We start from the raw sequence: 12,060 nt of genomic DNA, 5'->3' as shown, positions 1-12,060 counted from the left end.
GGGTGAAAAGCTCAGCTAAAAAAGTGTGTGTTACTCAAACAAGCATACTATTTGCCTAGGATGGATTACGATGAATTGTATTTCAACATTTGAAATTAAGGTTAAATACTCAGAGAATATTAGTGGTAGCTTGGGGGTGAGGCCAGCTGGTGGGAAAGATTGCTTGTGGGGAAGAAAAAAAAATAAAAAAAAAACCTTCCTCAGTGTTACTGAGTGCCCCGCGAGGTGTGGAGCTCTGCCTGTATGGGAATGGAGTTCCTGGGAGGAGGAATGCTTCGTAGTGGGGACAGGCCAGGAGGGTGCTGGGGTAAAAGCCCTCACAGACACTTGTCCTCTTCGTGCTCTGCATCTCCAGCTCACTTGGGCTGGTTCCTGGTACGTGCCCCGGACTGCTCTGGTGGCGATGTGGCAGGGTTCCTCATCACCTCTTGTGTGGTGGCTGCACCCCGCGGGTCCCACCGCCCTGGGGAGCCGGGCTGGCCCTGCGGGCCTTCTGCCTTTAGCCCCGGAGGCCTTCAGGAGAGCAGGCGGCTCCTCCCTGGCATAGGAGCTGCTCTTATGTTTGTTGTGAAAGCTTTACTCAAGTGTTGTCTGAGTTTTGCTTTTAAAACTTCTGGGATTGTTTCCTGTTACCAGTTGCCTTTGTGACTTTGAAGACGTGGAGTCGGAGGGAATGACGTGCTCTCGCTGCTGAGGTGATTCCAGTCTGGATCTCCTGAAGCTGGGGGAGGCACAGTGGTGTGGTCAGCTCTCCTTATTTCTTCATTTGTTTTTAAGTGGTTGTACATCTGCGTGTAGTGCATAAAACCTCTGCAGATGACAGATCTTTGTGTCTTCATTTTGGCTTGATAAAACGTGACAAGAATGGAGAATACCACCAGTGAAAGACACTTCTGACCTAAGAGCCCTAATAGTCTCCTTGGGGTCACAAACCGCAGGGGAGCTTCTCCTTGCCTGTGCTTCATGCTCTGTTAGATGGTGGATTGCTTCCGATGGCTCCTTCTCTGTTGCCTGTCTGTTCTCTTGGCCCAGAGGCCTGGGTAAGGTGGATCCAGTGTGGCTCTTCTTGAAAAATAACCTTGGAGAGTAGAAATCTCTGCGGTCTGTCCCCTCGTCCTGGGGCTTGATAGCTGCACAGCTCCTGCTGTCACTTCTGTGCTGTGGTGGGGTGATCTCAGGTGTTGTAAGGGTCTGTAAAGCTTTGGGGATGTCCACAGCTCTTTGTTTTTCCTGTGTGAGGAAATGGAAGAGGGTGGCTGAAGACTGGGTCCCAGTCCCCAAACTGGGGGAGACCTGGGGCCGCCTGTGCTGGCTGCAGCCTGAGCGCTGCCCTCATGTCACTGCCGGACCAGGACCTGCTCATGTCTTGCCTTCTGCTCCACTGGGTGGGTCTCTCGGGATCAAGTTGGGGGGATAAAATAGGAAGCTTAGATGGTAGGAGGTAGCTTTCCCTAGCCTCACTGATCCCCGCTGGCCTCTGCTCGCTCAGGGTTGTAGTTCTCAAGGGTAAGTGTTTGTTTTTTTTTGCCCACAGCTGAGAACAAACTGTTTCTGTGCTAGAGGTATAGAAGCCCAGAGCCTGCTTCAGAGCACAGGTCGTCGAATGTGAAATAAAACTCAGGGGAGGGAGAGTGCTAGGTAGTGTCTTAATTCTGGGGAGATGTGGTGTTTGTATTTGAGACTCTAAGGCATCAAAGCCACCAGTCCAGTGCCTGCTAATGTTAATGGAAAAGCAATTCACTTAATGGGCTTTGGAATACTCTTGAGTAGCTTATTGTCCCAGTACCTCCTGTGGAAGGTGATGTATCCTTCCTGTCATTACTTCTTCATCCAAATGTGTTGTACCCGATTGCCCAAAGTGACTTCATGTGCTTACTGATGAGATCTCCTCCTATTGCCATCCCCACAGAGAGCAGGAGCTGCAGCTTTGCTGTAGCTTCTGTTTGTCCAGAGTTTTTGTGGCCCTGGTGGATTTCTGGAGTCACTTTTTATTAAAGCCAAATTGAGCCAGCGCTGTTGGCAGAAGGTTGTTCAGAGGTTAAACATTTTACCATGTTATTAGTGATGATTATGTAGGAAATTTGCATAAAATTAAGAAGTGCAGTGTTTGCAGGCGTTGTTGGGGTAAGTGTTGTGCAGTCACCACCGTTTTCTGCAGAAAAGGTTGCTGAGGCACGCGCAAGCTTTGTGCCCGCTTCAGCAAAGCTGCTTCTGACATCTCTGAAGGGAACAGATGAGTGTTTCCTGTAAATATGCATACTGGAAACATCTGTCCAGCACATTGAATTAAAGGATTTTTCTTGATGTGCTGTCTGACCCCTTTATGCTGAGGAACTTCAGTACTGTTTTCCTCATGACTTCCCCCCATCTTTTTTCTTAAGCTGTCTTTTCGGTGCACTTTTTTGTAGCTGGACTTGTGAGAATGGACTGAATCTTGCTTTCCACATCTGTCTTAGCAGCTGTACCGCTTCCTGCAATGAATCATCCAAAGCACTTTTTTTAATTATTATTATTTTGTTTAAGGGTGAAGGCACATTTGTTTTCCTGGAGCCACAAACGAGTCTCCGCAGTCTGGCAGCCAAGCCTTAAATGAAGGCGCTGCTGTGAAAGTGTTTGGAGGAAGGAAGTGCCTCCCTATCAGCGGTGATCACAGACAGGCTCTCAGAGCAGCCCCTTTCCTTATGGGCTTAGGCTGTGGTCAGAGGAACTGCAGACTTCATCAGCTCTTGGAGAGATGCAGCAAAATGTCTCACTTGTTTGCACGTTAACATCAAATCTGACACGATCTGATGCTTTCAAAAGCTCAGCTCTGTAGTGCCAATTTTCAAACTGTATTAGGGGAGGGGGTGTAATCTTTCTTTCTGAGGTGTCTTGACTGTTTTTGATCCTCTCTTGGAATGATCTTTGCAACTTCATTTTCCAGGGCTCATTGCTTGAATACATTTCAGTTTAGGAGTGCAAATCCAGGCTTTTTTTTTTGAGGCCTAACAATGATGTAGCTCCCAGGAACTTGATCCATTGCTGTGTTCTAACTTTTGTATTTAACACAGAGATGAAATCCAAAATCCACCCTCTTGGTTTTGTATTCAAACTCCACTCTGAAAAGCACTTCAATTACGAAGTTAAGAATTTTTTTTCCTTGTTAATTTTTCTAGGAAAACGGCAGATTCACCACTTGGGAAACCAGCTTCAACTGAATCAACACTGTCTGGATACCGCCTTTAATTTTTTCAAGATGGCTGTGAGCAAGCACCTAACCCGGGGGAGAAAGATGACCCATGTAATTGCTGCATGTCTCTACCTGGTGTGCAGAACAGAAGGAACTCCTCGTATCCTTTCACGCTTGTGCAATCTGAGAGTTATCACTTGGTCCCCTAGGTAATACACCTATGATGGAGGGCAAAAAGTTCACTGTTCAAGCAGTGACAATAAAAAAAACATACTTTTAGCAAGTTAACTAACCCAGCTAGATTTTTTTTTCTAAATTTGAAAAGGTAAGTGTTTAGAACCTCATTTTATGACTGTTGGTTTTGTATAATGAAGTGAGTGGGATATTTTCCCGTGGTTCAAGTAAAATTCTTCCCTTTCTAAATAGACAATACTTAGTATTATTTTCAAGGATCCATACATTTAAGTCTGCCTACCCTTAGTAACTTAATTTTTTTTCTCAACATTTTCTTCTAGTGTAAAACTGTTTTTTTCCTGTGCTTTGCTGGGGATTCTTTGTTTTTTTATTAAGAAAAACAAAAAAACTAAAAATTAACCCCAAGCCTCGTGCACTGTCAGCATTAAAAAGCAGATCTCAGCTCCACTGGGATTTCCAACAAGATACTTAGATTTTTCTTCTAATGCTTGTGGGAAGGACTAACACGACTGATTGAGTTTTAGGGGAAAAGACATGATAAATTCTGAAATTTGCTTAAAGATCATTCAGGAAATCAATGGCTGGAGAAGGAGATGCACACAGGTTAGAGTTGCAAGTGAGTAGTCCTTGCTCTAGACATCCCTATTTTTGTTTTGTAAATATTCTTTTAAATCCCTATAAACTTAAATACTGATGGGTATTCAAATTTATTTGCTTTATGTATGTTTTTTATGTTGTGTTGCAGTAACTGCAATTTGGAGTTTAGTATCATGAACCCAAGAGAATACAAGCAATTACTTCTGTATTATTTTAGCTGTCCTTTTCTGCTTTAAAGCAGTTTGTGCATATCATCAGTATTCTATTTGATGTTTTTTCTAGATTGCTTGTTTTCATTCTATATTTCTTTTAGCAGTTAAACAGCTTATCTTTCCTTTTAGGATCTGAGTTATTTTTACTTTTGAGATCTACCTTCAGTATCTTAACATTTGTGTTTTCTGATAATGTTGTAGTCATTGTGTTTATATGTTAAAAAAAAATTGTAGGAATAATGGAATTTAAAGGAAGGCTTGCCTATTACACTAATCTTTTCTAATGCAGTCTTGTGCAAACTTTGAATGGTATAACTCTGTAAAGATAGTGTTCAATTAGAAGCATCGCCACTATTGTTTATGCCCATGTCACATTTTTAAAGTAATCTATTTATAATCATTATCTGATACTACTAAATCATAGCCTAACCATAATATACAAATCTGTTTTTCCTCATTGGCAGTGATAAAAATATTTGGAACAGTAAGAGCTGTAGTAGGCAAGTAGGTACACTAATGCAGCAGCTATCTGTGCAACAAGTTACAACAAACAAACAACAATTCTGTGCTTGTTTGACATCCTTTTTAAAGTATTTCAGCATGTATCTCAGTAATGTGCAAGACGTACTGGTCTGGTCAATGCTTCATAATACCTAAATTCATTTTTCCACCTTTTTTGTTAAAAATAGGTCATTTCCTGTGTAATCTTGCATATAAAACAGTAGAAGTATGCTAGGAATAAGACTACAAAAATAGTCTCTGTATTTTTATATTAATATCCCCCAAAACTCCATCTTTACCTGCTTTGTTACTGTGTGGCCTGGGAATCAAGACATGATAGTGCGTGACTCTATGGCTTAGTTCTTTTAGTGCTGATTTTTAAAAAATCAAATCTCATTTTGTTGTTGATATTAAGAATGTAACTGTGATACTTTGGGAGAGTGAGTTCAGGTTCTGCCTGTGTTCTGCAGGTTTATTTTTCTCGATTTTGTTTTTCAGTGTTTCAAGGCCAGTGTAGTGCAAAAACAAGCCCCAGATTACGGATTCTGAACACTGAATCATAAATTGCTTTCCTGGTTTCTTACCCTTTCATTAGAAATTTGAAAATCTGAGAGAGACAGGTACATATTGCTGGCCTTTGAAATTAAAATACATTCGGATCTCCACAGATTAATTATGATGGTCATTATCAGTGTGTTATATTTGTTTCCAACTTAGATCTGTCAAGGTACAGAAGTGCTGTAGGAGGCAGACTTGCTCCCACAGCAAGAAAGACCAAGAGCAGGTACAGAGAATGGCAAAGTGATGAGATGCTTTAGCAAGAACAAAGATGCATGTTCAGGGTAGTAAGCCTGTGATTGGTTTTGGTCTTCTGGAGAAATCAGTAGAGGATAGCATGCAAAGAGAAGAAATGTGATGGATATATACAGTATTTTTATTTATTTTTTATTACTTAATTATTATTTATTTATAAGTTAATATAAATAATTTAATTATATTATTTTTATTAAATTAATTCATATTGATTATTTATATTTAATATAAATAATTTAATTATTATTTATTTATATGCAGATTTTATAACACTGCTAAGTAGATTTACAGACTTTAAAATGTTCATTGTCATTGTGTTGGATATAGAACTCTTATGAAGAAATTATTTGGGAGAAGTTTAGAAAAGGAAGTTAAAGACTTTGAACATATTTTAGAGGAAAGAGATAACACGGAAGAAGATGCAATGAGCAGCATTTTTAGAGCTTAAAGATAATGCCTTGATTTTGGGTGGCCCAAGTGAGTGGAGTGACTGGAGTCATAGAGGCAAGAGAGATTAGATTGGAACAGATTAGCCTTTAAAATGGAAGACAGTGCATTTAAAATAAATATATATGATGGTAGAAGGAGCAAAGTATGTACTTGTCCTGGGGAGTTAGTCAAATATAGCCAGGGGCTGAAGTGATGAGAAATGGTGGTGTGTACTCACCAGTGGCAGGACCAAAGGAGTGGGAAGCGTTTGGAGGGGGAGAATAGGATTTAATTGTCTGCATTGAACTCAGTTTGAGGGAATGGAATGTATTTATCTTATGTGGATATCTGCTTATTCTTCTTTTTTCATAATGTACGTGTTGCCAGCCAGCCTCTGTGAAAATGTGAGGGAAACTCTAGCCAAGTCTGCTGGTGCAGTCTGAATTATGCCTGAATAATCTCAGCCTGAAACAGAAAAACATTAAGTTCTTCTTGTTTCTTATGTGTTGTTTAATTAATAGCAAAATGCAAAATATTCACGTAATACAAATAAAAGTTTGTTTTCTTTAAGTTATAGAACTATTTTTTCAGCTTCAAAAATGATTACAAGTACAGCTTTTATTTACAGTTCTTTGGAAAGATTAATACTCCATCTGAGATCCGAGTTCATTTTACATCAGTTTATGGCTTTTAGCTTATTTGACACACAAACCCACAATGCAGTAACTTTGACATGGCTTTTCCTTTACCTTGTTTATGTTACTTGTCAGTGTTAATGCTCCAAAGGAAGATGGCTTACTAGCCATTAGCTGGATTTGGGAGGGGTTTCATCCTTTGGGCGAGCTACCTATCAAAGCTTTAATTTATTATTCTCTTTATAAAACATGTCTGTGTAATCAGTGTCAGAGAAAAAGAAAAGAAAAATAAAAATCCGTATGAAGGGGTTACTGGTTTTAAACCATCAGGTCTGACGGAGCCGGTTGCCGTACTGCTGGGGCTGAGCAGCTCTGAGCACTTCCAGCGACATCTGACTTCAGCTGGCACTGCGAGCGCTCGGGGCACCGCCGACTACGGCTGGTAATTTGTTTCTTGGAATAGTAACAGTCCTCGGTTGTTTCTCTTTAATGTTTTGAACAGCTTTTCCACCCCTACATATGTTTGAATGGAAACAAAGGGCTCTTTCGTTGGTCCTGCTGTTCCCGAGAGGGAGAAGTTGGGAAGCGCCAGGCCGCGCTTGGAGTGACTTAGGGCCGGGCCGCAGGCTGCGGCTGCCCCGGGGTCACCCAGAAACAATGGGAGGCTGGCTAGGGCTTTCCAGGTGGGATATCGGTTTGTTTAAATTGAGGCACATTTCATTTTGTTTGTGATCCTTTTTACTACGTGCAACTGCGATAAAAAACTGTACGACTGTCCATGATTTTGTTTGTAATATTTTCCGATGCTACCACCTGGGCTTTTTATGAGTAACATTTTGCATGGTAAATATCTTTTATCTCCATCACCACCCTTTTTTCCTTTTTTTTCCCCTTTGATGCTCTTTGGAAAATGCACCCTTAGCTGTAAACCAAATCCTGTCATATTAGACCTTAGTAAATAAAACCTTTTCCACATCAGAGGAGTCCTCACAAAGTTCCCTCACCAGCTATCTTGTGTAAATATCCCAGTGTTTGCCTGCAGAGGTAAGTTCAGGGCAGGTTTTTCCCCTGGGGCAGCCTTCTCAGCTTGATGTTGTCCATGTTATTCAGGTGGCTTCAGCGGTGTTTTGTAGTCAGAGGAAAGACGTGGGCTCCCCCCGTGGTCAGTGCAGGGTAGCCAAATGAGACCTCTCTGGATTGTTCATGGAGAGCCTTTCTGCCAAACATTGAAGAAAAACACCTCTTAAATGTAAGCGCTGGGAGTATAAGGCTGACAGGAGAAAGTTTGGTGCCTTGGTTTCTTGTGTGCAAGCTTGTGCTGGGTTAGAAAGTGTCAGGCACTTTTCCTACCCTGTTTCCTCTGCCCCCGAGCCACCCTTTTGTTTGAGGAAAGATCATGGAGGCAATGCAGGATGCCAGCAGGCAAGAAGGATTTGGAAAAAAAACCTGGGCATCTCCTCACTGAATGGGGCAGTACTTTGTTATTTCCTATTTGTCTGCAGTACTTGCACTCTATTGCCAAGCTATTTGAATGCCTCCCGGTTTAATGTGTTTATTTTCATGTCACAGTAAGGGAAGTTGAGAGTATTTATCTTCATTTTCCAGGTGCAGAACTGAAGCTAAGTGACACATTCAAAGTTACCCAGAAAATCTGAGATGGAGTAAGGAATTGGTTTCTTTTCTCCTGGATTAGGCGCTAGCCACTGAACCTTTTCCCCTTTTTGGATTTTGCAAGAGGTGTTCAGCTGATTTCCCTGAGAGCAGCATCAGGTTCTGTTGGCTTCCATACTGTTCATGGGAAGCTTTGTGTAACCTCACCATGAGAGCCTTTGATGGATACATTCTTTGTTCCCCTGCTAACACTTCAAGGTCCATCTTAGAAGGAAGTCTTGCCCTTTTCCTTGCTTTATTAGAAATGAAAAATTAGATCTCCAGCAATCTGTTGACCTCTGCTAAGCTTCCTGGAAGCCAGCAGGCCCTAATGTTCCCAATTAAAAAGTTAACTTTTGAAATTAGATTTTCTAATCAACAAAATTTCAGAACTCTAGTTAGGGAAGTTAATAAAAATGGTTTCTATTTCTCTTTGGTTATGGGCTGTCTTTTTAGTCACTGGCCTCTTGATTAAATATTGCGTTCAAAATGTGGTTTGTCCAAGTGTTGAATTTGACAAAGGCATAAGATATTAAAACCTGATTTTAAATTGTATAGTTAAAAATGCACGTAATATTTACAAAAGCAAATGGCTTCATTTCACTAGATTATTTTTTGTGGTAAAAGATGCTGCGGTCTTACTTCCTAGAAAGGTGCTAGGACTTAAAGTCTTAGAATAGCCTTGTCCACTTCACTTCAGAATGAAGTTTTAAAATTGGCAAGCTTTTTTGTGGCTGGATTTTAATTGGGAGAGTTTCACCCTGTTAATGAAAATTTGTCATGTTAAATACAGTGCAGCTCTTGTTGTCCCATATTAGTTGCATCTATTTCCAAAGAGCTCATGTATTTTGTAGTATATGGCTTGTGTGATTCCTATTTGATACCACAAGAGAAAATGCTAGAGTTACAAGGAAGAAGGCTGGTATAGCAAGAGAAATTTAGTTTCTGCACCTCTGTTTCTCTCCTGGTTCTCCAGCCTTTCCAACCCTTTCCTCCAGCCAGGGTTGGGACTGCTAGAATTTAACAGCAAGACTCATGATCTGAAGCCAGCATATGCAATCTCCTTTTCCATGTATTGAAGGGAAATTGTATTTTTTCACTTAACAGTACTGCTTCACACTTTTTTGCCATATAGAGAGGTACAGCTACGTTGCTGAGAAGGTGTATTTCATGTTTCCTATCGATGGGAAGGATGGATGAGTTTTCCTTTCCATGTGCTCATTTGATGTAGTATGCAGGCTTGTTCCCTCTCTGGTTTTGTCATGAATCTGAACCCATATAAAAAGCTATTGAGAGATTAACTCTGTTTTGGGAGGAAAATCTCTGGCCACTGCTCTAGCTATTGCATATGGGTGCTTGTTTGAAAAGCACCGTCAACCTGCAGTCATCTGGGGCCGGTCCTCCATCTTCCAGGTGAGCCAGCTCCGTTCTCATCCCCGCACTGCAAGGGCTGCTCCTGGTGCTGCCCTGCGCTGCTGGAGTTGTTGGGACAGTCGGAGCTCTCACTCGAAGGTATCTTGCCAGGCGGAAGAGCCTGTGTTTCCCTTAGGTCTTGTGCCGTTCCTGTCAGTCCCCTATGAATGTCTTTGTAGTATCGAAAGTGTTGCTGGGTACTTGCGTTTAACACACTGTTTTGTTCCACATGTATCTGATGGTTTGCAGTGTCTTTTAATGAGAATTATCTCAGGAAGAAAATGACCTGAAGCCTTTCAGACTGGTGGAATGGATCTGCCCCAGAGGAACAGGGCTGGGGAAGTGCTAAGTGGCCCTCAGCTTCTCCTCTTGTCCTTCAGGGAAAAAAAAAAAAAAGCCAAAAACTTCACTTGTGTATGACTCAGAAGTGGCAGGAAAGTAGTGAGTGTGACTGCCGAACAGCGTTATCCCACAGGGTGTCCTGCCTCTGAAAGTTATTGAAGCTTTCCAGAGGGAGACCATGATTTTAATGTGGAGATTCTGTACCTGGGTGACTTTCTTTGTTCCTTTAAGATTTTGGAAATATAAAAAGGGAAGGGAGCCTTACATTGTGGAGTGTGTCAACTCAACATCTTGCTGTTTAAATTCTTGTGCTTAATGCCCGTTATGGATGCTGCAGGGAGGGAGGAGAGAAGCTGCTGTAAGTGCAGTAGTGATAATTGACCCACTTAAGAGAGCTGCTCTAATTTTGCATGTTACAGCATCCTGGAAATTCAGATAAGAATGTTGATCTCTCCAGCTAATAGGATTTCTAAATATATCATCCAGAAGAAGCAGGAGGACTGTAATTTCGCATGTCTGTGTGTATTGAGGCTAACGTTTTGTTTAAGAACTGCACACTCTGAAAATCTGCTCTTTTATTAACTTGCTGCTAACTCAGGATAGAAAAGTTATTTGACCTCTGGTGTTGGGGGGTGCGGGGGGACACCTGGTCCTGCTCTCATCAAATGTGGTGTCAAAATTCTCACAGCTTCTGTGTGGAAGAGTGACCAACTTTTTCCCCTCAGGATGCTGGCACCCAGCAGGTGGCTCAAATTGTCAACTTTTCCATAATGCAGCATTAAACAAAGCGTCTGCAGAGATGGGGGGGGGGACAGGGTCACAAGATGGCCTATAAAGATTACAGATTAGGCAGTTTTTGATAGTTTTGCTATTTCTGTTTTCCCCATTCAAGTGAAATTTTGAGCAGTAAAGGTCAAAATAATCCTCTTCTGAAATTCGACTGCAGAAGTCCTTTTTTTTTTTCTCTGCTTTACAGAGCAGAGTGTTTCAAGTCTGTCTCTAGGCAGTTCTTTCTCCAAGCACACTGATGGATGTGACTGCTTAAAACAAAGCTTTTGCTCACAGTAGAGCTGTGGCACCTAGATTGTTTTAACTTTTTGCAGGTACTTTGCCTTGCCCATCATACCTGTCTGTGCTGGGACAAAACCAGCCGTCGTTCACCCTCCTTGGAAGGAAGGAACAAGCTTTGCTCTGAAAACTTCTGGATTAGGCCCACCAAAACCTTTGTTGCTGCGGGTTTGAGTCGTGTTATGGGCAGGTAGAACAAATGCGTATTGTTTGGCAGCTCCGTGCTCTGTCGCTGTGTCAGGCCTTGTGTAGCACAGAAATACTTACAGCAGAAGAACCTGCGCTAGATTTTTTTTTATGCATGCAATAATGGTCTGTTTAAATTCATTGCATAGTCTGCCCTCTTAATGAGTGGGTTCCAGTTTGGGGTTTCTGAACCGATGAGACATTCCTGTGGTAGAGGTAAAATGAGGAAAGAAGGGAATGGGAAAGCTGTGGAGGCATTGGCAGTAATGGGGTAAAAATACTGGGGGATGCAGCCCTCAAATACCATCAGCATAGAGTGGGGGTGAGGCTTTGAAACACGGCAGCAGAGACCCAGGAACTAATGAGGTGAGAGAAGGCAGGGCGAGTTCTGGGTGGATATAGACGGGGTGATGGATGAGGGGAGGGAAATGTGATGGCAGAGAGGCCTCCTTCAAGTGAAACAAATACAAAGGAGGGACGATAAGGAAGGGGATCCCACCTCTGATGTCTTTGACCTTCAGCAGTCCTTGCATGGTTGTGAAAATAAATATTTAACAATCTTTTAAACAAGCTTTAAGAGAGGAAATGACTAGGTTGGCTCTGCTTAATTCAGAAGTTTCTCTTTGCATCTGAATTTTGCTGCTTATGTCAGCAAAAACAGCATTATAAATGGGGAGTGTTTTGACCTGATGGGAGTTAATATGTTGCAAACACTAGCTAAATACAAAGCAGTGTGGTATGGCCAGTCATTGTATAGCACATTATTGCTTTTGTCAGAGGATATGCTGGATGTGGTGAGGGATGTGGAGGAGAAGCTTCCTCTTCCTTCTCTGCACCCCCACCTTCCCCT

At 41.8% G+C, this 12,060-nt stretch overlaps 1 protein-coding gene across 2 annotated transcripts in view; it reads left to right on the top strand.

Annotated features, from left to right (window-relative positions):
- BRF1 (BRF1 RNA polymerase III transcription initiation factor subunit) overlaps positions 1-12,060 on the top strand; it is a 171,410-nt gene that overhangs the window by 40,809 nt on the left and 118,541 nt on the right. Inside the window, exon 3 of one of the 2 annotated variants that reach the window (XM_066998461.1) lies at positions 3,156-3,329. The exons of the other annotated variant lie outside the window; for it this stretch is intronic. Within the exon in view, the coding sequence (XP_066854562.1) occupies positions 3,156-3,329 (174 nt within the window). The remainder of the gene's footprint in view (positions 1-3,155; positions 3,330-12,060) is intronic. 2 annotated transcript variants of the gene reach the window in all.

The sequence above is a fragment of the Anser cygnoides genome, chromosome 5 (genome assembly GCF_040182565.1).
Source record: "Anser cygnoides isolate HZ-2024a breed goose chromosome 5, Taihu_goose_T2T_genome, whole genome shotgun sequence".
NCBI classification, from domain to species: Eukaryota; Metazoa; Chordata; class Aves; order Anseriformes; family Anatidae; genus Anser; species Anser cygnoides.
Note: the sequence above shows the minus strand (reverse complement) of the source record. Positions and strands in the feature narration are given on the sequence as shown.